Source organism: Artemia sp. Qi Xiang Cuo, chromosome 7, assembly GCF_049724085.1.
Source record: "Artemia sp. Qi Xiang Cuo chromosome 7, ASM4972408v1, whole genome shotgun sequence".
NCBI lineage: Eukaryota > Metazoa > Arthropoda > Branchiopoda > Anostraca > Artemiidae > Artemia > Artemia sp. Qi Xiang Cuo.
The window spans coordinates 49877981-49905288 of NC_142800.1; the positions used below are offsets into that span (position 1 = coordinate 49877981).

Consider the following 27308-nt stretch of genomic DNA (forward strand, 5'->3'; position numbering starts at 1 on the left):
CGAAGACATGTAACAAGGTCTCCAGCTTTGACACAGCCCCCCCCCCCGGGCCCGGGGGCAAGGATTATAAGTTATACCCAGGGACATATAAGGTTATTATGGAATGGATGGTTGTATAAACTTCAGATGGGTCTCATTCAATTTGAAGTTCTAGTGTCCTTTTTAAGAGCCAAAAGTGATCAGAGGGCAACTAGCGCCCCTCTCAATGTCCTTTTCCCCCAAATGCATCCAATTAAAATGTTGAGATGACATTTTGTTCAAAATAGTCCAAAGATGAAATAACTATGCCTCCTGGGTTGACAAAACCCCCAAGGCCCTCAGACAAGGGCTGTAAGTTATGCAAGTTGCCCATTGTTAACATTTGAGGTTTTTATGGAAGGGCTGGTTCTAGAAACTTAATCTTGAGAAACATTCAATTTGAAACTGAAAGTTCTAGTTCCCTTTTTAAGAGTCAAAAGTGATCAGAGAAAACCAGCCCCACCCCTTGCCTTTTCATCCCAAATGCTTTGATCAGAGGAAAAGCTTAGAAGAATTAACCATTTTAAGGTAAAGCAAAAAATTTTCAAGTTTATTATATGCATAAGCATCCCCTTGACCCAGTAGCTTACAGATATAAGTTTCAAACTTTCAAGAATAAAAAAGCTCACCCTTTTTCAGACAAATCAATATTTAGGAGACAAAATGTTTTTCCCTCTTATCCCTATCCCTAGACATAATATGTGTTTACACAAAACATAAAAATAATAGATACTACTATAGAAGATCAAATGAATCCTAAAACAAATAGAAATTAAAAATAATAATCCTAATCAAAAATGAAAAGAACAGATATTACCACAAACAGGAGTAGGGCTAATGCCCCCTAAACCTTCTGAAGGCCAAAGCATCATTTTCACTACTGAAAACGTAATTCAAGCAAAATTCGAAATTCAAGCACTGTTTTTTGCATTTATCACACCATGACAACCAATAAAATATCATGGTTAATCGAGGTTTACAAAAAATATTGGTGCTCCACTCCTACTCCCCTCCTTTCAAACCCTCTAAATGGCTGTTTTATTTGCATTCCATTAAAAACAAAATATGTTTTGAAGAGGGTGGTTTTTATTTGTCAAAACATCAACAACAACAACATAAAAAGAAAGAAAATCACTATAATAATGAAGACTACCAAATGAACAAATGAAAGTGAATTGATTGTTTATTGTACAACTATATTGATTCCTGGAGGTCTCAGCCATTTTTATCACAACTATAAAAAAAATATTTAAGGTATAGATTGTTTTCAGTAGGGTACAAATGATGGTCTGACTTTTAAAAGGTTTAGGGGCAATTAGCTATATTCCTGTTTGTGATAATTTTCATTCTTTTAGATTTAACTTTATAATTTATTTTAGCTCCTGTTTGTTTTAGGATTAATTAATAAAATTACCTGTTAACTATAAATTTGATGTGATTATTACTTTAGTTTCTGTGTTTTTTGGGTTTCAGACTAAAATTAAAAGGCATTATGTGCATCCCAGTTGTCAAAACAGCATATTTAGAATATCATAGGGACAGCTAATGATATTAAATAGAAACTGTAAGAGAATGTTGAACTAAATCAAAAGATTTTATGCACATCCACACATAAAATATGTCAAGAATGCGTAGGGTATTAAGTTTGAACTTTCAGGGATTGTTGAACTCATTCAAAAGACATTGTGTGCATCCAGGCTGTCAGAATGATGTCTTTTTCACACACACAAAGCAAATAAACATGTCAAAATTATAAATAAAAGACTTAAAGAATGATAAATAAAGAGATAAGAGTGATACCTCTGATATGTATTTACTATTCTATCCTATTTCTATTTATAAGTAATTGTTCAAACATTCTTCAACAAGGATTCTTTTCACTATCCTTTACTACGTTGCAGCTACCACTGCTACCAAAATAATTTATTGTCTTACCCTGTTATATTTACATGTAATCGTTTTAAAATTCTCACAGGAGAATCCTTTCAAGTATGGTATATTAACTTAAATAATTCGCACTTTGGAGCGAAATTAAGGTCCATACTGAATGCAATTGAAGCCCAAAGCAGAATCAGCCTCCTAACAAGACACTCATTATAAAGAAGTAGGCATCAGTCGGTAGTTGAGTGGGACGAACAGTCCCACTCATATTTCCATGGCTTGTCATTCCATTCCTTGTCCAGTCTGGACTTGAAGGACGCAGCCGTGGGTGCAGTCACCGTCTCAGCTTGAAGGCTATTCCAATCGTTGACAACACGCTCGGAGAAGAAGTATTGCCGCGTTCGTGTATTGACAGATCGTTTTGACAGCTTTTGTGAGTGTCCTCTTGTATGGTGCTGACTTGGATGTTTGGTAAAAAGGGGGTTATTTGGTTGTGCGTTATACTTGCAGGTCAGCATCATATCACCACGACGGCGTCTGAAGACGAGTGTTGGCAGCTGCATGCATTCCAGTCTTGTGTTGTATGGGAGATCTCTTAGGCCAGCTAGGCACTTCGTCGCATGCCTCTCAACTCCCTCAATTAGACTGGTATCATTCTTATAGGAGGGGGAGGTAAGACATATACCGAAATGCAAAACAGGCCCAACTATAGCCTTATAGAGCCTTAGAAAGACTGTACGGAAGCGGCTGGTTATGGTGCGTTTGAAGAGACAGAGGCTTGAATTTGCTTTTCAAACTGCTTGTTGCCAGTGGCCATGGAACTTCAATTGTTCATCTATCAGCACTCCTATTTCTCCTTCTCCGGGACTTGTCTTTAGTACTAAGTCAGCCAGTGAATTGGGATCGGACATGTTGTACTGGTGACGGGGGTTGTTGCTTCCAAAGTGAAGGACACTGCACTTTGATGTGTTGAATTCAAGTAGTTAATCTTGTGCCCATGTTTGGATTTTATCAAGGTCACACTGCAGACTTTGTTGATTTGCAGGCCCAAACAGCTTGGAGTCGTCGGCATAGAGAGTGATGTTTTTTCTGTTCCGTTCACCATATCGTTGATGTATATGAGGAATAGGGTAGGGCCAAAAAACAGTACCTTGGGGGACTCCACTTACAACATCACATGGTTCGGAAAAAACCTTGTCGCCATTAGCTGTGAAGAGTCGAACCTGCTGAGTTCGACCAGTTAGAAAGTACATGACCCAATCGATCACGTCCACGTGGGTACCTGCTTTCGAAAGTTTCAATCTGAGACGGTTGTGTGGTACCTTGTCAAAAGTCTTGGCTTTTGGTCCAGTAAAATCAGGTCCACAGGGATTCCTTTCTCCAGGTGATCTGTTATGATGCTGTATATCTCAAGGAGATTGGTCTCAACCAAATTTTCCTGGCTGAAAGCCGTGCTGGTTGGGGGAAAGTACAATATTGGTATGGAGATGTATCAGAATCTCACCATTCACAATCTGCTCAAGGGTTTTTGCCACCGTTGAGGTCAGCCTGATGGGTCTGTAGTTTTTGGTTTTGGTGCGGTCACCTTTGTTGAGTATTGGGGTGACATGGGTCAGCTTCCAGTCTATGAGTACCTTTTTCGAGTCAAACAACAGTTGGAATAAATTGCATAGTGGTGGTGCAATTTCTTTGGCAAGCTCCTTCAATAGTCTTGGGTGCAAGTTATCCGGACCGGCGGACTTGTTGACGTCTAGCGCTTCAAGTCGCTTTTGGACGACAGGGGGGGGAGTAGAATAGGTGGCATTGGGTTAGGGATGTAGTATGATGGGCTATGAGGAAGAGGGCCATCTGGTTCATTGGTGAAAGCAGACGCAAACTGCCTGTTGAGGAGTTTGGCAATGTCCTTCAAGTTGGTCACTTCCTTGCTATCATCTGTACTGAGTGCTTTTACTGACCGTCTGCTATGGTCCTTACTAGATACGTACTTCCAGAACTTCTTTGGGTTATTCTTACTATCATCAGCTAGCTTGGACTCATAACTTGCATAAAGTTGTTTAGTTAGGCTTCTTAGTTTGTTTTGAGCTTTCGCACACTTTTGGTAGTGTTCTTCTTTCCCTCCTTTATTGTACTTTCTCCAGTACCGTCCCCTCCGGTTTCTTTCCTTGCTTATTTCGGGGGTGATAAAAGGCAGTGTTTTGGGCTTTGGCGTGAGTTTTACTGACGTGTGCTTTTTTTGAAGTGTAAGTAGCTCGTCCTTTAGGTTAGCCCATCGTTGGTCGACGTCCCCATGAAGTAAAAGTGACCAAACTACACCTTTCAGCTCTTTTCTGATCGCCCTGTAATCTACATAAGTTTTCTTTATGTAATCTTACGAACTGACAGATTCACTTCTAGGATTAAATGATCGCTCTTTCCCAGAGGGGGTAAGTAATTTATGTTCTGAAGCTGGTCTTTATCCCGTAAGAACACTAGGTCCAGTAGAGTTGGTCTCTGGAAAAGTCGGCCTCTAGTAGCTTGTTCAACAATCTGGTAGAGATTAAGGTCGTGAAGGCACTCTGTGAACAGATTCGCGCTTCTGCTTCCGTTTGTAAGTACAGGTATATACGGGTATCCATCTTTCCATATGAGGTCAGGGAAGTTAAAATCACCAGCTATAAGTAGGCCCACCATGTAATTCATAGTTGCTTTATGCAGCATTGTTGCTATTGTCCACTCGGTTTCTTGGCAATCTGAGGAAGATGGGCTTCCATAAATACAGCCTACTCTGGTTATTACTCCACTGCTGTCATCACACAGGTCGATCCATTCAGATTCAACAAATCGTGAGTTACCTGGGAGACATAATGACCGTATACTATAATATGTCTTGAATAGCGCTAACGTACCATGCCCGCATTCTGAAGACTGTAGGTTAGACACGACACCATACCCTGGAATTTTAACATGGGGATCTTCAAGCCTGTTGCTACTAGACTTGGGACAAACCTCAGTCAATAGGACCAGATCATAATTTTTGGAATAAATCACGGATTTCAGCTCAGTCAATTTGTTAGGAAGTTGGTCGACGTTATTAATTTGAGCAGAAAAATCTGGACTTACTTGTTTTTGGTGTTGCTTACTCTGGTGATTGGTCCTGTTGCTCAACTGACCCGAGTTCTCATCTGTTCTGCTTAAAGTGGTCGCTGGCACTTTCGAGTTAGCAGTGTAGTAGCTCCCAGAGCTTGTTTGGCTTTCCAATGACCTGTCACTAGTCATGGATGAGAGTCTTTCCGTAGAAATAGCACTAACAAGTTCGGTATTACACATATTTACATTACTTACACAGTTCACAGCTTGGAGTTCTACATCGGCAGCAGGGTCGGAGGAGGTTCTTCTCCTCCGCTTTCCGGGATTTTGACACAATGCGGAAAGTCGCGGATTGCGAGGCTTTGTTCACCGCCAGCTGTTCTGTCCTTAAGCTCTGCAACAAATGCTTTATATCTGACTCAATCCTGTTTTCATCAATCATGGCGGAACTGTACCGCTCCTTTCCTTGAGAAAGGCTCTTTCAAGGTCTGTTTTTTTATCTGAAAGGTTGACACAGTAAACAAAAGGGGTGGTACCGTATTCCGGGTTGGATTGCTAGCCAGTACATTCTACTTTAGGAAACTGACGTTGGTTATGGGACCGCCATTGATTCCGTACTCGGTTGATAAAAACTGATTGAGAGCACAACATGCAACAATGTTGTTTTTCCGTGACTCTCGGTCTTTTTCAGCACGGGTGATCTGTCATACTTTGGATTCTAACGACTGCTGAAAGTTAGCACTAAGTGCTCGGACTTCTGCTTGCACAATTTGCTTCGTTTCATCCGCGCTACATTTCGAGGATAGGGCTACTTCCACACTATTCACTTTGTCTTTTATAGAGCCTAGCTCAGCTCTAAGTGCACTCTCAGTTTGCACAATGGTATTGGAGAGACTACTCTGAAGGTTTCCTATTGCTTGTGTGATCACTAAAGTAATATCTTGTATAGTAGCTGCGGGTTGGGGGGATAATGGATTAAGGGGTGGTCTCGTTTGATTGACACCAAGCAAAGTCCCATTTGAAACCGTTTTTCTCCTGCATTTTCACAAGAAGTTCATACTCTGCATCAGATATTTTCAGGCAGTCACAACACATCCATTTCCTACAACCATCACAAAGTAATGCTTTACAGTCTTCTTCTAGGTCTAAAGTACATAACAGGCATCTGTCCACCTTTTCAGGGGGCTCTCTCTGGGACGTTTCAGTTTTGGCGGCATTTCGGACATGAAGTGTCCGAAATGCCGGACATTTCGGACACTTCATGTCCGAAATTTCCATTTCGGACAAGTTTTTTTTTTGTTTAAAGCTTTTTCCAATAGGCAATGTTTAGAAGTCCTCCAAAAAAAAAGGTCCCACCAGATCCCAAATCAAATTCCAGTGAAAGTGCCATAGTGAAAGATACCCATCTTGGCTGGTCAAGCACACTATCTCAAAGTTCAAATGATAGCTCCAATTCGGAGAATAGGACAATGATAAGTGTACGGGCTAATGTAACCATAAATGATGATAATGGGTTTCAAGAGGTCCTCTCTAGAAGCTCTAAAAAAAGGAAAAAAATCTCCCCAATCAAAAGCATTTCCCCTCTCCCTGCCCAAGATCCTCCCTCCAAAAACTTAGGAATTTACCTTAAAATTACTCCTACTACCCCCTTTGAAATAAAAATGATTACTGCAATAAGAGTTGCAATTTTTAAATTGCTAAAAAATCAATGTTCTCTCTTAATATTAACCGTGATGGATCTCTGCTAATAGCTGTAGAAGATCAGAAATCAGTAGATACAATACTTAACCTAAAATACTTTCTGAATACCCAAATTATTGCATCTAACTGGAACCCAAAACAATTACGAACAAAAAAAGTAGTTTATAATGTTCCCCCAGAGATATCCACTCAGGAGTTAAAAGAAGGCCTCTCAGATAGGGCTGGAAACACAATCCCAGTTGAGGATGTTACCCAACTTGGCAAACCTAACTCTAATGGCCTAAAAACTAGTAGATAATTCTTATTCACACTGGAGGAAAAAATTAATATCCCAGAAAAATTATTCCTATTTGGGCAAATCAAACCACACAAGGAATACAAACCTAAGCCTATCCAGTGTCAGAAGCGGCACTAACTGGGACACACGACAAACAAATGCAATGGAATTCTCCGAGAGTGTAGTAATTGTAAAGCTGTCCATCCTAAAAAGCTGACAACGTGCAACAACACTCAGCCTACATGCATCAATTGCAAAGGCCCACGTGAATCTACAAATAAATCATTATGCCCTGCATACAAGAAAAGAGCTCTAACACTCCAAATATCAACAGAGAAGGCCATCCCATACCCCTTTGCAGCAATGGAACCAAATGCTGCCCAACAATACCAAATAAAGCCTGTAATGAAACCAACCAAAACCCCCAAGTCAAACGCCTCCAATGCATCAAGCACCACATATAAAACCCCATCTTCTAAGCCCCCTAGCTCAAATCCCTATCAGAAGGAATCACCAAGCCAACAAGCCTCCTTGTCTGGTGAGATGAGGTCAGCCTGGCCCCCCCCCCCCTCCCAAGAAGAAACAAACCAGAAACACTACCAGGAATCAATCCCCTAACCGACAAACAGGATGCACAACCAAAAATGCAATCCCTAAATATATGCTTATTCATTCTAAACTGTAATGCAGTTCAGGCTATGAACATAAATCAACTACAGAAAACAAAAATCATTGCAGAATTGGCAAAAATCTACATCCCAGATGATAAGCTCATTCAAGCAAAAAAAGATCTTGCTTTACTTTTAACAAAGCTGAACATTGATACACAGTCATATGAAGAATAAATCTACAACACAACATATATCAATACTCCAATGGAATGTAAGATCACTCACAGAAAATAAGCTAAATGAACTAATATCTTTTATGAACAATAATTCCATTAATATTGCTTGCCTCCAGGAAACTCATTTAACCCAAAATCAACAAATTAAGTCTCTGGGATATACTATCCTCAGAAAGGATAGATCTTCAGAGAGAAAAGGAGGTGGGTAGCTTTATTAGTTAAAAATAATATAAAATTTTGTGGCATTAATTTTTCAGATTTTGCAAATAATGTTGATGTAATTGGTATCAGTGTTTGGCTGAATAATTTAAAAACCTACATAATAAGCTTTTATAACCCTAATGGCGAAACTACAGATGCCAAGGATTTCTTTAATTATATAAATAATTCTAATATGTTAAAAAATATCATTATTTGCGGAGATTTCAATGCCCACAGCCATTTTTGGGGGAATAAACCAGCAAATAAAGCTGGTAAATTCATTGAGCATATGACTTCAAATAATAATGAATTAGCTGTTGCTACCACTCCAAACCTGAATACATATTTCAACCCCAAAAGTGGCAGAATCCCCACAATTGACCTACAAATTGTTTCATTAAATTTTTTGAACAAAATTTACATAAATGAAATTGATAGTCTATGTACTGACCACTTTGCTATAGTTGGCTCCCTAAATGAACCTGCTGAAACTTTATCTCATACCTCCAAATACATCAACACTAAAGCAAATTGGGTCTATGTTCCAAAATAAGCTAAATGATGAAATTACAAGTTTCACCCAAATTTCATGCATTTCTAAGACAACAGTTGACACACATGCTGAAGCCTTGACGTCTTTACTAATAAATACAGCTAATCATGCTATCCCCAGGACAACACCTAAGAAAACATTCCCTAAACAAATTCCTAAAGCATGGTGGACAAATGAGTGCCTAAAAAAATGGAGGATAAAAAAGGCAGCTAGGACAGAATTCATAAAAAAAACATCACCTTCTACATATATTAAAAAATTACAAGCAGAATCTAATCTAAAAAGGACTATAATAGATGCCAAATATAAATACTGGAATAATTATGCAAATAATCTCTCCAGAGAAACACATGAGCCAATTATACATAAAGTCATAAGCCACATCTGTGGGAAAAAGACTTCCCCCAACCCACTCCTGTATGAGCTTATGCCTAATTATACCCATTATGACAATGATAATGGAAAAGCTAACCTATTTGCAACTCTTTTTGTTAATAAGCTAACATCAAATAATCAAAGCAAACTGTCCACAATTCCTATGAACCCAAGTTACCAACCACGCCCCGGATCCGAGTACATAACTAATCCATTTTCAATCCAGGAATTAAATAATGCAATACATCATATTAGGACCAAAACTAGTGGCAGCTATGACAATATACACCCTACATGGATAAAGAATCTCACACCTTCATACAAACAAGAACTGCTAAATTGTTATAATCACGCTTAGGCATCTTCTAAGTTCCCCAATATATGGAAATGTTCGTCCCTCATACCAATCCTAAAGAAAAATAAACCAAAAGATAACCCTGAGTCTTATAGGCCCATAATGATTACTCCTGTGATGGAGAAAATAATGGAGAAAATGATCTATCACAGACTCCTCTGGTTTGTTTAAAAGAATAATATGATCCCTCACACTCAAACTTGATTCAGGAAACCCCACTCCTCAACAGAAGCTGCCATTTTGCTAACAAATGCAGTCAATGAATCTTTCTAAAAAAAATAATGTCCAAGTTGGAGCTTTCCTAGATTTTGAAGGGACATATGAAAATGTGAACCACCAAATCCTTTTAAACAGACTTGCAAACCTTGGAGTACCCCCTAAGCTAGTATCTTTTATTAAATCCTTCATAGAAGTGCGAAGTTTCATCGTTTGTGTTGGTTCAGTCTCTTCACCCCAAAAGACGATAACCAAAGGCCTACCTCAGGGAGCAGTCCTCAGTTGCCTCCTATTTGCCCTATATCTCTGGGACATGAACCTACCCCACACGAATCTACAATATGCTGATGATCTGGTGCTATGGTCATCTGGCAACACCTTTCAGATAGCACAGTCAAATCTGCAAAAGTCACTTTTCCAGTTTGAAAAATTCTCTCAACATTCAGATTTACCCATTGCACCCACCAAGTCAAAAATAATCCAATTTCACCGGAAGCGAAACCATGTTAATGCAAAACTAACTCTAAGTAAAACAACTATTCCAGAAGATAATCATATTAATTACCTTTGTCTCATGCTTGACCAAAAACTTAATTTCCACCTCCACATTTCAAACACAATAAAAAAATGCTATAGAAAAACCATTATACTAAAAAGACTTCTTTCCACACCCTGGGGCTGTAAGGAGAAAACCTTACTCCAGTTTTATAAATCAAATATAAGACCCCATATTGACTATGGACTCATCGTCTACGGTGCATGTGGAAAGACCCAGATGCAAACAATTGAAACAACACAAAATGATATAATACGTCTCATATTTGGTCTTAGGAAACCCACAAGCACCAAGTTTCTGCTTATGGAGAGTGGATTAACAACAATAAGGGAGAGACGTAGGTTTCTCTTGACAAAAAATCTTATAAAAATTGAATCAAATAGCTCACACACATTACATAATTGGTTAAGAAATCCAGACATGTATAGAGGCATTTCAGATGAGTAAGCCAATATTCAGAAGAAGTTCCCCATACCAGCAAAGTCTATGGCACCCACTTTCCCTCGATCCCCCCCCATGGAATTGGTCAAGTCCCATAATAAATAATGAATTCTCAAAGTGGAATAAAGATTTAACCCTCATTGCTTTTGTCCAGAAAAAATTTGCAGAACTTAATACAATTACCTATAAAAATCACTTCCAAATATTTGTTGATGAGTCAAAAATTAATGAGAAGGTTGCAAGTGGTGTTTTCCTTCCTCACCTGAAAATTGCAATGGGCGAGAGATTATTTAATAATTTATCTATAATGTCTGCTGAGTTAAATGCCATAATCATGGCATTAGGATAAAGGTACTGATGATTCGACAGTTTTTGTGAAAAACCAGTTTTTCTTCTCTAGAAGCCTTAATTTAAAGACTGTCGGTTTGAAAAGGGTTTCAGTATGTAGGAAAAACATCTAGGAATCTAACTGTTTGATGAGAAGTTTGAAGTTTTGTCTGGGAAGGGTACAAAACTCCTATTTTCCGAAATTAGAACAATTTCAGCTACAAGTTTGACACAACAAAAAAGTTATATGTTTACAACGCAAGTTGGAGCCCAAGTTAACACCCAAATTGGGTGTCGAACCAATGATTCGACAGTTTTTGTAAAAAACTAGTTTTTCTACTCTAGAAGTCTTAATTTAAAGACTTTCCGTTTGAAGAGAGTTTCAGTATGTAGGACCAACATCTATGAATCTAGCTGTTTGATGAGAAGTTTGAACTTTTTTCTGGAAAGAATACTAAACTCCAATTTTCCGAAATTAGAGTATTTTCACCTACAAATTTGACAACAAAAAAGTTACCTGTTTTCGACGCAAGTCGGAACCCAATTCGACACCCGTCTAAATACTTGGGGAATACTTGTGGGCAGAACCTGGTGTATTTGACACGTATATTCTTGTTTCTTTGTTTTTCTTAAACTTTATTTAATGTATAAAGGTATAAAAGCCTATGCAAAAAGTAGAAGTAATAAAACTAACAAAATTGTTTCAAGTATGTAGTATTTGGTATAACAAAATTGGTATAACAAATTTTAATACACATTATTAAATACAAATAGTATTTAGTATAACAAATTTAGTGTAACAAAATTGTTTCACTAGGAAAACGGGAGCGGATTTCAAGAAATTTAAGAAGTTTATTTGATTTAGTGGATTTTATTTTCATATGCAGATTCTTAGTTTCGTCCAAAACATAAGCCTGTGTTTCATTTTGTGTAAGATTTTGTATTTGATATAATTTGTATTTTTTATTTGGATGAAGGATAAATAAGGGTATAATCTAAAAAAATCTGGGGGGGGGGGGGGGGGAAATCAGGTCGGGGGGGGGGGGGGGCAAAACGAGGTCAGGGGGGCAACTACCCCCCCCCCCTGCCCCATAGCAATTTATGCCCCTACATGGTATGAGGCCAAGCGGCAGTTCCTCAAATGATGGAAAAATCCAGTCTCTCTAAGTAAAACTTCAAAGTTTAAAAAAAAAACCTTTTGTTTAAATGTTCCTTCATCTGAAATATTATTAGAAATAATAATCATCAAAATCTCTCTTTGCGCAGAAAGCACCCATAAATTCGACAGCTATGGTGCCTATGGTTTTGTCAGTGAAACCTGGAATTTTAACACCTATTATTTCTCATCTATTTTACATTTTCAGTGAAGTTTCAACGAAATCACCTATATTTTGAGAGGGCCTGTTGCTGTTTGTCCAAAATTTCGACAAGGCTACTACGAGATATTCGCCAAAGAAATAAAAGCCTTGATAGAAGCCAATATTTACACTTGAATGCGACTGAAGGAATATTTTTAATCCGCCTGGTATTCCACTACATCAAACAAGAATTTTCGACACTTGGAACCTAGTTTTGACAATGCAATTACCATCACCATTTTCATTTAATTTTATCAAGAAAAAGCTAATGTGGCTACATTTCAGAGAAGATCAGATGTATCTCCACACATTGGCGCTTATCCCAACTTTTTCTTGCAATAAATAACCAAGTAATGACAGTTTGAACATTACATACCTGAAAAATTGTCGGCAGCTCCTTTCGTGTTGAAAACAGGAAACTGACCGAATTGAACGTTCTTTTCTTATCTGGATGTACCGGATATAGTGTCCACGTTTCGCACCGTCGAAATATAACGACGGCTCCAAGAGATGGAGCTCTTAGTCACGGCTAAGCAGAGCTATCCCGTTTTGAAGGAAAATTTCAACAGTGGTTCCGAAATTGCACTGTCGAATCATCGGTGCCTTTACCCTAGAACACCTTAAGGAAAACCAACCTTTGATTGCAAATTCAAATAATATTATCATATATTCCGACTCTCTATCAAGCCTTGAGTTGCTGGCCTCAGCTCCTCAATATAAGTTGGACATTGACACTTATCATTGTCTCAGTATTATTGATAATCTTCCTTCAAGTGGCATAAAAACTTATTTTCAGTACATTCCTAGCCACTGTGGCATAAGTGGTAATCATCAGGTTGATGAAATAGCAAAAATGCTATAAATGTTGGCCAGCCAAGTGGGAGAACAATCCCAATTAGAGATATCTAACGATGGATTCTATCAGATATTAATCTTAATACGATTAATACTATACTTTCACCCTCTCAAAATAAGTATCTTTCTAAAATTTATCATAGAATTTGTTCTAGAACACATGGACTAAATTTCCTTGCATTCTCATATAAGCTTTCTAATTCAAGTGGTTCAATTCCCCTGTCCCCTCTTTGCAGGCATTGTAATATGAGTAATGAAACAATTGACCATTGCCTATTTGAAAGTAATATGCTGACGTCTGCACAACATACCTTGCTTTGTAAACTGTTAAAATGCTTCAAACATCACAAAATCTCACTATCAGCCAAGAGCCTAGCCAACTATACCTGCACACAGAGCACAGAAATTGATATCTACCATCTTATATTTTAACTCCTTGAGTCAAAAGATCTACTGAAAGATATCTAACAATATCTAATAAATAAGAGACAACCAAGACAGTAGCTCTGTAGCCCACAGAGTGAAGCAAAAAGAAGAGGGCTAAATAGTACCAACTGAATAGCCCGCCTGCTGTGAATTAGAAGAAGAAGAGAAAACAGGCTATCACAAGGGTAATTTCTGAGCTTAATATCTCAGGATAGAATAATGTTCAAGAAATTCAGTCTATTTCTTCAGGTAGAGGATTTTCTTCTGATTAATTTGGTAGTCAAAGGTTCGGAATTATCTCACCGATTTCAGTTTAATTTTGAAAGTTTGTTCACTGGTATTTCATCTTACTGTGAATGAATTGCATCTCCATCATCAATCAACAAAAATTGCTTGCTCAATGCACTGGCAATTTTATGTTAATATTATGTATAATGTTAATATTATGTAAAAATTGCTGTTGAATCAAAATCTTAGTTAAAGAACCATTCGAAACCTTGATTTCAAATTGAATAAAATTTATGCAATAATTATTATTAAATACAATCAAAGATACTTCTCAGGTCATCTTTTGTAATTTAATAATTTAGATAGCATCCAATATTATAAGTTGTAAGCATAAAACGTGGATAAATATTCATAATATGAACTAATGATAAAAATTTTGAAATAAAAAATGAATAGACATTGAAAAAAAAACTTCCAAGAAACAGTTTTTCAAAGAAAAGTAAAGAGCAATATTTAATTCTAACACTGACTGGAATATATTTCTATTGCAATTCAATCTAGATACAAATATAAATTACTATCAAAGAATAAACAAAACCTAAACAAACAGCAATTAAACTAAATAATCACACCAGACAAAAAGATAACAGATGTTGATAGAGATGATTAATTAGATCTTAAAACAATTGACAATTGAAATGAACGCTCAAGTCCCATTTAAAATGAAAAGAAATTACTATAAACAGGAGTTTCACTACTGCCTCCTCTCCCCAAACCATAAGCCTTCTAAAGTTGATTATGTCATTTGCATTTAACTGAACAAAGAATACATTTCAACCATTTTTTTTTTTTATGAAAAAAAAAACACTAAAAAAAAAACTAAATCACACTGTGCAAAATAGATCTAGTTTTTAATAAAATACAAATAATGCAATAGACATTAGAAGATTTGTGGTTAGGGGAGGGGCAGTAGCCAAATTCCTACTTGTAGTAAATTTGATTTGTTTTAAGTTTGACTTGAGTATTCATTTGAATTTTACTTGTCCCAGGATTTAATGATCCATCTATATCAGTATCTGTGATCTACATGTTTGATATGATTAGCCTATTTAAATTCATTTCTGTTTGTTTTTGGTTTCATTTATTTGGATAGTGATTTTTGTTTGATTTAAGATTGAATTACAACAGAACTTTATTTCATTGCATCTTAGAATTTCATCAGCTTTCCAGAGGTGAGTGCCATTTGGAGGGAGAAGGGGAAGAGGTAAGTACTTTAAAAGGTGAATACATACATATTTACAAAACTTAGCTAGGATGCCTTTTTTGTGCTCTTCCCAAATTCAATTATTGCTTTTAAGAAAAATTACATTTTGAGCTCTTAAAGGTCCTAAAAGTTCTCAAAACAGCCCATAATAACCAAAAGTTTAAATATGTGTTTAAAAAACTGTCAAGTGAGAAACAACTGCAATGAAAACAAAATGAAATTGGTAATTACCATTTCTGAATCAACAAAAAATGACAATTTTTTCTCACTAACCAGTTATCTTAGAAACATATTTTTTGAACTTTCAGTTACAAAGGGCAATTTTGAGCTCCTTTAAGGGCTTCAAAAGGAATTTTCCCCAGAACTGATAATTGAGTTTGGAGAGAGCACAAAAATAGGCATCAAATAGGTTTAATGCATTCAATATCTTCTTAACTAAGTAATATGAATAAGCCAATGTGTAGCCTATATTTACCCTTGAAAATGCCTCCTTGGAGGTGAAAGCCCCTACAATTTTGGTTAACAAAATTGGTAATTTTTTTGCAGTTTGTATTATGACTTAAAAAATAAAGTGAACATACCACTCAATGCCTTTTTTTATGCTCTTTACAAATATAATAATTGCTTCTATTGCAAATTAAAATTTACCCACCCCCACATGTGCAAATGTGTACCCTGGATTGTAACCACACAAAGAAGCTATCAACACTAGTTAAGTTATTGAAAAGTGGTTAAAAACATATCACTGGTTTATAAATAATTTGTTCAAGAGTAACAAATTCCAAAAATACTTATTTTTAACAATCAAGGTAAATATCTAGGTGGTGCAATAATTTAGCAAGGATGAAAGTGAAAGCATCATTTGATGCCTTTTTTAATTCAAGAATTGCTTCTGGGGCTAATTGCATCTTGAGCCCTTAAAGGGGCCCTGAAGGTATTTTATATGAATAACTAAAGAGCATAAAAAAGCATCAAATGATGTTTCCACTTTCATCCTAGCTAAATTATATGGCCAACTGAAAATTTACCCACCCCTGCCCCCTAACGTGCAAATATATACCCTGAATTGTCAACAGCAAAGTTTTGAATCACAAAATTCAGCACTATTCTTAATGATAGTATTTGAAAAACTTGAAACAGCAGGAAAACGGTTTATGAGTTGCCTAATAAATGAGGTTTGAATTGTTATAAATTTGTACTTTTGGAATATATTACTGTTGAACAACTTATTTTGGTAAAAATTTACAATTTCTCCTTGTCATAAAGAGACATGTTAAGAAAACAATTCTTACTCTATAATATGTATAATGATCCTAGTTAACATATTTTCAAGGGGAGAACCTTTTTCCTCAAGTCTTTCCTTTGTTTCTTTCTTTTTCCAACTTAAAACAAAGACATTATGATTTTCACCCATGGTTTTGACATGATGTGCAAATCTTTTGAACTGTTAGCTAAGATAATTTCTTAAACCACATTGGCCTGACATAACATAAAGGAAGAAAAACAAGCAAAAATGGGGTTTTTAAAGGCCAAATGGAAATACTGACAAAATACAACAAGGCATATATTTTGAGGGGACAAAAACCTCTCTTCTTCAGCACAAAACGAGAAAATATAATCAGTGAGAGTGCCGAAGAACAAACCAACAAATAAAGCATGGAAAGTCAATGTTAATGTGAAAAAAAACAATAAAAAAAATTAAAAGATAAATAAAATTCAATAAAAGCCAAAAAATTGTAAGAATTGAAACCAAATACCTAACAACAATAAAGCAAGTCATTCACCAATATCCATGATTTGCAAAGAAATTGAAAATTGAACCACCATCAATGGATACTAGCAAATAACTGAAATAAAAGAAAAACATTCATTCACTCAAACCAAAACGAAACAGCATTGAATGACTTGGATAGCTATGTCATCTGATTCCTGATTTTAATAATTCATTCCTTGCAGACACTCTTTGAGACTTAAGGGGTTGTTGACATGTCTGATTAAGTGATTGGAAAAGTGTTACAAGGTTTATATCTTGGACTATTAAAGTATTGCCTTCTCTTTTGAGAAAACCGAAATACAACTCATTTATTCTTAGATCACATGAATCTTTGAACAGGGATTCAGGTGATTTAAGAAAGGATTCAGGTGTTGTTTTGTTTTGGTTTGAGTGAATGAATGTTTTTCTTTTATTCATCAGTTATTTGCTAGTGTTGGTTGATGGCAGTTCAATTTCAAATTTCTTTGCAAATCACAGATATTGGTGAATGACTCACTTTTATTGTTGCTAGGTATTTGGTTTCAATTATTACCATTTTTGGCTTTTATTGAATTTTATTCATCTTTTAATTGTTTTTTTTTCACATTCACATTGACTTTCCACACTTTATATGTTGGTTTGTGCTTTGGCACTCTCACTGATTATATTTTTTGTTTTGCCCTGAAGAATAGAGGCATTTGTCCCCTCAAAATATTTGCTTTGTTGTGTTCTGTCAGTATTTTCATTTGGCCTTTAAAACCTCATTTTTACTTGTTTTTCTTTCTTTATGAAATTTTTGCTATAAATTTTCTTTATAGATGGAGTTTGTCCTGGTTGTTGTTAGTTAATGTCATGGTACTTGTTTAAACAAAAGCAATGGCATATTGAAATTTTAAAAATTCTAAATATAACCTACATTTGCATCACAAATGAATTTTGCCCCCACCCCCTGATGTGCAAATATATACCCTGATTTGGATATATTTAGGGGTTGGGGTAATGTTCATTTGGGAAGGTGTCCAATGGATATTCTTAAAAAAATTATATTCTACAGAATGTAAAAATAATATCCAACTACACTTAGTATCAAGATAAAATATCATGCTAGACAGATAGTAACATTTTTAGGACTCTTATACCTTTACCTACCTAGCTGAAAATTTGACTGTCTATGGAATATTCACATTATCTACCTAGTTGGATAATAACATAGCTTACTGTTTTGGGTATATATCCAACTAGGTAGGTAAGAAGATTCTCTAAGTAGTTTAGGGTTAATATCCAACTAGCCAGATAATTTGTTTCTCTTAGGCAGAGAGAATATCTACCTAGTTGGGTAATTATGTTGCTTAGCATTTCTGATATATATCCAACTAGGCAGATAAGAAGATTCTCTAAGCAGTTTGGGGGTTAATATCCCACTAGCCAGATAATTCATTTCCCTTATGCGCAACATGAACATCCAACTATGTGTATAATACCAAGTCTTAGCACTCCTGATATATATCCAACTGGGAGGATAACTTAATTCCATTATACAACTTTGGGATAATATCCAACTAGCTAGGTAAATTGTTTCTTTTAGGCAAATCAAGAATATCTAACTAGGTGGATAATAATGTAGCTTAGTGTTTCTAAGCTACAAATATGGTCCAAGTCTTAAGTAGTTGGATAACAATGTTGCTTAGTGTTTCTGATATATATCCAACTAGGCAGATAAGAAGATTCTCTAAGCAGTTTGGATTTAATATCCAACTAGCCAGATAATTAATTTCTCTTAGGCACAGCATGAACATCTAACTAGGTGGATAATACAAAGTCTTAACACTCCTGATATATATCCAACTAGGATGATAAGTAAATTCCATTAAGCTATGCAGTTTTGGGATAATACCCAACTAGCCAAATAAATTGTTTCTCTTAGGCACAAAAGAATATCTAACTAGGTGGATAATGCTGAGTCTTAAATCTTTTGATATATATTTAACTAAAAAGGAAGTTACTTAACTGCCTAGTTGGATTAACATCAAAAGGGCTAGGACAAAGTGTTATCTACCAAGTTAGATGTTCAGGCTATGTCTAAGAAAAAAAATTCTCTGAATAGTTGAATATTATCACTAGTTTGCATGAGGAATTTACTTATCTGTTTAGTTAGATATATATCAGAAGCATTAAGTTAAAGTATTATCCACCTAGTTAGAGATGCTAAGTTGGCTCTTATGCTTTATTGTATTTGGCTAGCAAGATAAAACTATTTTTCTTTTAAATTTTAATTATTTTCCAAGTTGGATAATTTCTTATTTGCTTGAAAGGATTTTTCATATAACTAACTAGTTGGATAATTTTGGCAATAACTAAGTATGGTTGGATATTATTTTTACATTCTATAGAATAGAAATTTTTGGATATTATCCATTGGGTATACTCCCGTGAAAATACAAAATATTGCTATAAAAATACATATACATACAGAGTTTTTCTAAGAAATTTGTGAATTTCTTAAAACCTATATATTAACAGAGTATGTACCACACACCCCTAATGTGCAAATATATAACCAAAATTGCATTCTGAACCTAAATATAACCAAATGAACATGGGAGTATACACAATGGATAATATATAAAAATTTATATTCTATAGAATGTAAAAATAATATCCAATCATACTTAGTTATTGCCAAAATTATCCAACTAGTTAGCTATCTGAAAAATCCTTTCAAGCAAATAAGAAATTATCCAACTAGGAAAATAATTAAAATTTAAAAGAAAAATAGTTTTATCTTGCTAGCCAAAGACAATAAAGTATCTCTAAATAGTTGGATAATACTTTAACTTAATTCTTCTGTTATATATATCTAACTAGACAGATCAGTAAATTCTTCATGCAAACTAGTGATAATATCCAACTAGTCAGACAATTTTTTCTCTTAGACCATAGCATGAAGAAAGCTGCTCAAGAAGAGAGCTCACAGCAGACTCCACAACCACTACTTCTCCAATAGAGTGGTGGGCCCCTGGAACAGTCTTCCCAATGCAGCTGTCACCACTCCCTCTGTCAATGCATTCAAGATTGCCATTGAAAAGAATTGGTCCACCAAACCATGGAAACCAGAGTGGGACGCCGCCAAACCAGTGACTCCCCATCATAACTGACCAGCAACTCTACAGTATCTTTCCTTATTTTGCTGGACAATGCAATTTAGGGTAATTTAAGGTAATGAACATCTAACTTGGTAGATATTTATTTGCACATTTTGGTTATATATTTGCACATTCTGGTTATATATTTGCACACTAGGGGTGTGTGGTATATACTCTGTTAATATATAGGTTTTAATAAATTCACAAATTTCTTAGAAAAAACTATGTGTATGTATATGTATGTTTATAGCAATATTTTGTATTTTCACCACTGTGTTTTCTATCATTAAAAAAAAAAAAAAATTGACAACAGCCAGGATGAAAGAAAGGTTTAAGGATAAAGGATCTCCTCTTGGATAATATGTTAACTAGGATCCTTATACATATTATAAAGTAAAAAATTGTTTTCTTAACATGTCTCTTTATGACAAGGAGAAATTGTAAATTTTTACCACTATTTTTAAACCAGTGATAAGCTTTTACACTTTTCAATAGCTTAACTAGTGTTGATAACTTCTTTGTGTGGTTACAAGAATGAAATACCTGTGGGGCCCCTTTAAGGGCTCAAGATTCAACTAGCCCCAGAAGCAATTCTTGAATTATTAAAGAGCATAAAAAAGGCATCAAATGACATTTTCACTTTCATTCTAGCTAAGTTATTGCACCACCTAGATATTTACCCAATTGAAATCTCATTTAGGTAAAGTTCTATCAAATCATATTATGGATTTTTGAATATCGTGAATAAACCATTTTATGCCTTTTTTTAGGCTTATTACAAATATAACAAGCATTTAAATTGATAATGGATTTAAGCCCCCCCCCCGATAGATGTCCCGTAGGGGGTAGGGTAGGGCTAGCCGATATAGGGGGGGGGCTGCAATTCATTTATGATAGAAATGCTTATTATATTTGTAGGCCTAATCAGCATAAAAAAGGCATCAAATGGTGTATTCACTTTATTCCTAACTCAATAATATGATTTCATAGAACTTTACCCTCATTTATTAGGCAACTCAAGTATAAAACATTTTCCTATTGTTTCAATTTTTTTTAATGCCACCAACAAACATAGCACTAAATTTTGCTAATTGAAATTTTGCTTTCAACAATTTATGGTATATTCCAATTTAGGGTATGTCTGCACATTAGGGGAGTGGGGGGGGTAAATTTGAATTTGCCATAGAAGCAATTAACCTATTATATTTGTACTGAGCATAAAAAGAGACATTGAGTGGAATGTTCACTTTATTTTTAAGTCAACAATATGAACTAAGAAAAATTTGCCCCTATGATTTAGCCTAGCCTAGTCTTACCACAAGTTAATGGATACAGATTTGCTAGAGCAACAACTTGATGCCCGTTTTCAACGCATTTGCACAGATTGAATACACTGTCTTTCCCACCACTAATCAAACCAACAACTCTCATTTTATGCGAAAATTTAGTTTTCAGTTCGTACTTGATCTGATGACTGAGTAGGCTTCCCACAACTAAACCTACAGATAGCACGTTTTCAAACTTTAAAATGGTGCATACTACTTGAACAATCACTTTAAGGGTTCAGCACCAGTGTTACCAACACCTCAAAACAAAATATACCACAAATTGCATGAAAAATGTACCAAAGATAAAAAAAATTGTACCGTATCCCAAATTTTTTTTCCACGTGTTACGCTTCGCGTAACACGCAGATCGTCGGTGACATAACGTACTATCTATGAAAATTTTGCATAAGAAATTTTCATAAAGATAATTTCTTAAACCACATTGGCCTGACATATCAACGAGAAAAAAGAATGTGCTTTTTAAAGCCCAAATGGAAATACTGAAAACACACAACAAAGAGAATATATTTTTATATTTTGTGCATATCATGAATATTTGTAAATAACTTATGTTTATGAGTGTTAGGCAGTTTGATTTCCGTCATATAATTTTTGGCTGTTTTTAATTTTGTTCTTCTTTTAAGTTTTTGGTTTTTTCATTGGTTTTTTGGTTCTTTTCACATTGATTTTCCGCGCTTGTTTTTTTTTTGTTTTTTATTCGGCACTTTCCTCGGATACATTATTTCGTTTTGCACTGAAGAAGAGAGGCATTTGTCCTCTCGATATATTCGCTTTGTTGTGTTTTTTCAGTATTTTAATTTTGCTTTTAAAAACCCAATTGTTGCTAGTTTTTCTTCCTTTATGATACATTTTCGTTTACTTTCTCTCTCCATTCCTTTGTTTTTCTTTCTCCTCTAATGCAGTACATTACTCCTGACAGTACTTGAAGAAATTGTTCGGAGTAACATATATTACTATAGAAACATTTTGCTACAGGCCAACAAAAGTCGGTTCGGCCATTTACGACCATTTATAGCACCGCTTGAAATTGATCCCAAATGACGATTATAATACAAATCAGGGGATAAAATTGCATTTTAACCTTGTATTCTTACAGCATATTGCCGAAAAGCAGTTACTGGGACCTGATTTTCTATTGAATACTTTGTATAGAAATCCCTCTTTTATTTTCTTTGAAGATCTCGATTGGGGGAAGGTTCCTTCCTGTAGCCCTCACCTAATATAAGATCCCGCCTACCAACACTACAGGAAAAAAATTATTTTTAAATTTACACTGACTAAAGAAATGACTTTAGGGGCTATGGTCTGATCTAGTACGTACTGGAGATTGTAATGTTGAAACAACATTTTTCTCCAAATGCCTTAAAAAGATACTCCGCTCACCTTGTAAAGTCGAGTTTGATATATCCCCACGAATGGTACAATAGAGGCCATGTCGTTCAATATTTCTTAAATCACCTTAAACATCTGGATAATGGGATCTTTTATTTTTAAAACTGGAACTGGCTTTATAAGCTTTGGGTTATCTGAGGTTCCAACTACTCTATACTGCAAAAGCTATACATCAGAAAATGATTAGAAATATGACATTAAACATCACTATCTGATTCAAAGGCCATGGCGGCACTTGCAGTTGCAGATTTTCTGTAGGCCTACCCTCTTCACATATATTGACACTTGGGGTAAGTCATCACGCCCATGGGGGGTTTCCCCTCCTTAATACCAACCCGTTTAGTACTCTGTACGGCATTTAGAGTAGTTAAGCAGTGTTTATTTCTCAATTTTATTTTGTTTAAATTAATAGTTGAAAAAGCCCTCTTGGCACAAGCAGAAGCATATGGTAGGATAAGCATTTTCATCATGACTTCACCCAAGAATGGGAAACTTTCGACTTGAGGACTATCGTTCTATTACTTTAAACCGGAAGTAAACCGTGTCAGAATCTGCATATTTTTTGACATCAGCGCAAAAAGGCATCCTTTTCCATTCTTCGGCAATGTTTTGCAAATCATTTTCCTTTGCCAAATTTGGAAACTGGACAAGTAGTGGGACAATGCTTAAGTTTAAGTGGTCAGGAGGCATGGCTATCTTTGGGTCAAGTCTGTCTAAGTTTTTAACCGACGAGTATTTAGAACTGAAAAACCTTTCCTAATGTCGTTGCTCAGTTCTATCATATATTCTGTACAAACAGTTTTGAAGGCAGTTGCAGCTGATAACGAAATTTTCTTGTTAATAAATATAACCTCTAGTTACACGACTACCACAGTTTACTTCTTTTATGTCTCAAAAGTGCTGTGGGTCCCACAGCTGTGTCAAAGGTGCCTCTGTCGTCTCTACTTAGTTTGGTTTCATAAAAAGGTTGATAATCGTTTTATGCAGCTAGATAATTTTAATTTAGAAGATGTGAATTTTAGTACCCTGTGACTGAAACAACCGATTGGGTTAAGTAACACATGGTAGGATATGTCCAAGAAAAGCAAAATATTCCTTAAATGTCGGGGATAGCTATTTTTTGTATGTAGCCATGGTTTTGGCTGGCTTGTTTCCTTCTTTGAAGCATCCGCTCGGGAAGAAAAGCATCAAAAAATCCCATTGTTCGAGATAACGCATAATGGCTGGTAGTCGGGAAAACCACCTAGTTGTGACATGGCGCAGAATTCTGTGTTCGTCAAGCTCCAAGAACTTCAGCATATCAACAAACTCACCAGCCCTTTTGGGGCTTCTGCCAATATAATCGTAGAGGTCTTGATAGAATGCTTCTACGTCTCTAGGTAGCTTATGATTTGCTGTACTGGCACACAAATAGATGGAGTGGTATGTACACCCAAGAACAAATAGGTTTGGTAAATCAAGGAAAAGCTTTGCTTGTACACCACTTTGCACTCCCATGATCAAAGATGGATTATTTGATGAAGAATCCAGCAGGCTTTGCTTTGCCATTCCAATACCTTTGAGCAGAAGTTTTGTTAACACTGTATATATATCTTTAGCTATGCGCTGTTGTGCTTCAACCAATTGCAAGAATGAGTCCTTCACAACTTTCTTCCATCCACCATTCTTAGCTTCCTTTACTTTATCGACATGACTAATAACAACAATTATGCTTTTTGAAATACTCAAATCAGCACTTTCATCAATGCCTACCGAAAAACAGTTCTTTCTCATCAGGTTGCACAAGTCCACATAAGCTAATTCTCCAATTATTTTATTAATCACATGCGTAGTTTTTGTACGGCCACACTGAACACCCTTTGCAATATCCGAGTCAGGAAATGCTCTTTTTAAGATTTCGGGAAGCTCTATTGATTGCCAAGTTATGCCTTGCCAGAAATCCACTTAAAATCAGTTCGGCCTGCATGATTTTCTGACTTTTTAGAAGCCTGTCATTCGTTTCTATACTATTTATTGAGAACTGTACCATGGGAACAGTACTAAGTGTTGCAGACACCTTTTTTAAATGAGTAGGATTTCTCAGGTGGCGCCTAATATGAAAACTACTACCTGATAAGTCGATATTACACATAATACAGTGAGGCTGCCCTGTGTGCCCTTTTCCAATGTACTGTTTACCCTCAATGTCAATATTCCAGTTTTGTGTAAGTTTTCTTTTGTCATTCTGCTTCCTTGTAGTAGCTTTCTTAGCTCCAGCAGCCATAACGTGTGATTCTGCTTCATCAGTAACTGAAGGCGTTTTGTCATCTTCTAAACTGTTGCTACAGCTAGCAACAACAGTTGAGCTGTCTAACTGAATTTCCTCTTCCCTTGCTACAGCAGTGCTCGCAGACCGGCTCAACTCTGAATCTGCAATAACACTCCCAACAGCCAGATTGCTTCTTATATTTTTGTCTCGGTCTAAATCTTCCACTTCAGAGTACTGTTCTCTAATATTGGTCAAAATCAATGAGTATGTATGAGATTATTCTTCACCGGTTTTATTACTAACTATGGCCATGCTTTTTATTTTTATAAATGTTTATGAATTTATACTAACTAGACAACCATTAACGTTCTGGGAATTCGTTGTTGGTTGTTGGCTACAAGAATTCTCAATTATATGGCCTGTAGGACTTGGAGACTGATCCTTGTCAATGCATAAAATTTTATTCTGAGGCGTCTGTCTTCCAATAGGCTTGAAAAAACTGTCAATAGACGGCTGATCTTTACTCATCTGAAAACGAAATTCGATTATGTTTCTCAGTCTATCTTGTCTAGTACCTTAAATCTTACTCCATTCTTCATCGAGTTATCGATCATCACATTTATGCTCCTCATGATTTTAAAATTAATCTTAACAGATTTTGCTGTAATCAAATTTTTTCCTTCAATTTTTCAGTTATTATACACTTAGTAAAACATAACAAAATACTAAAGGTATGCTGCACTTGTTGATTTTCCACATATTTGTTAATAAAATAAACCGGATTAACGAAGGCTTGATTGGGTATATTTAAAGGCTGACTTCTGCCAAATGTTCTAAGATAAAGTCATTAATTAGTGGGGAACAACAGTCAACCCAGCAGTTCAAACAATGAAGTTTTACACTCATAAAAGTCAGACAATTTCCGTTTTAAGAGGCTGTTTTCACTGACAGTGTTAGAACTCTTTTTTTTATTAGGAACGTTGAATCATGATAATCATAAGGATAACATAAGAAGTAAATTCCTACAAGGAATCTATGAAGCTTTAGACCTGTATAACAATTAGATGTATAACAATAACAATTAGGAATAACAATTAGGTGTATAACAATAAGGTGCGTGGGAGGGGGCCTAGCCCCCACCCACACACCATTTTGCCAAAATCGTCTGATCAAAATTTTGAGATTGGTATTTGGTTCATCATAGTTAAATGGCTCAATAAACATGCGTTCGGGTATAAGATCCCCCCCCACCGCCCCAGGGACTAGTTCTTTAGGTTATAAATTTGGCGATTGTTTGGACAGAGTGTTTGTTGCTGAGGTGTATTCCTAAATTATAGGGTGGGGGGGACAAATTTTCTGCTGGGAGGTTTTCCACGGGTAAATTTTCCAGGGAGTGAAATTTTCAGGGGAAATTATGCACTGGGGGAATTTGCCAGAATTCTTATACAAAGTTTTTTTTATGTCTTGCTTTCTCTTTACCGTCTCAATTTTACGCACAGAGTGGTTAAGAGTAATTGTCCGTGGTAAATTTTCACCGGGATTGGATTGTCTAGAGGATATTTCCGTGGGGAGCGGGTTTCTCCGTGGAGGTGGGGCCAGATTTCCTGGCATTATTTAAGATCAATCAGAATTTAAAAAAAAACAAGTTAATTTATTTGAAAGTAAGGAGCAGCATCAAAACTTAAAACAGCAAGACATTATTACGTGTATAAGTGGGGTTACTCCCTCTCAGCGCTACGCTCGTCAAACTAAACTTTGAATTTTGTTCCAATTCTGTTAGAATGACTCCTGAAACACAGGGGCCGTTTAATTAGAACAATAGGCTAAGATGCATTTTTAAAAGTACTAAAAAACTTGAGCGTAAAATGCAAGGTGTTGAGCGTTGATAAAGGATAGCATTTATTAAAGACGTAACCTAGTATAATCTATCCGAACTACCTTTCCCCCCCCCCCTAGACCCAAACCACAACCGGTTAAATCTCGTACCTGTAATTTAAACCACGCGTTACAGTGTATTTCTTTAGCGCGGTCTATTACAGTTAACCCGTCTGGCGGGTTTTTTCGTGACTGGTTTTCTTGCCCAATATATTATCTTATATATAGTAATATAGTTACTCCTTCGTTATACCTACTCTTTTATATATGTCAAACTCTAGACGCGACGAAAAACCCGTTTTTACGGGATGATCCAAGACACCGCTGTAGAGAAATACAATGTATAGCGTGGTTTTAATTGCGTATAAAATATTTAAAGTGTTGTTTTTTTATGGCGGGGGGGGGTACCTAGGTTAGGTTACGTATTTAATATATGCTATGCTTTGCAACACCCCCCCTATCTAATGCGCAAATATATAGCCCAAATTTGTTTCTAAACTATTATATATTCATCTTATTTTATTTCATTAGCATTAGCCAAACTAGCAGTAGGCCTATATATATATATATATATATATATATATATATATATATATATATATA

At 35.8% G+C, this 27308-nt stretch overlaps 1 protein-coding gene across 2 annotated transcripts in view; it reads right to left on the minus strand.

Moving 5' to 3' along the window:
* LOC148950377 (diphthine--ammonia ligase) overlaps positions 1–21373 on the minus strand; it is a 58899-nt gene extending 37526 nt beyond the window's left edge. Inside the window, exon 1 of one of the 2 annotated variants that reach the window (XM_089092362.1) lies at positions 21158–21354. In XM_089092362.1, coding sequence (XP_088948488.1) covers positions 21158–21272 — 115 coding nt within the window. In that variant the 5' untranslated portion in view covers positions 21273–21354. Of the gene's footprint in view, positions 1–21157 lie in introns of both variants that reach the window. The other variant, XM_089092364.1, reaches the window with a different exon arrangement.
* Positions 21374–27308: the final 5935 nt, after the last annotated feature.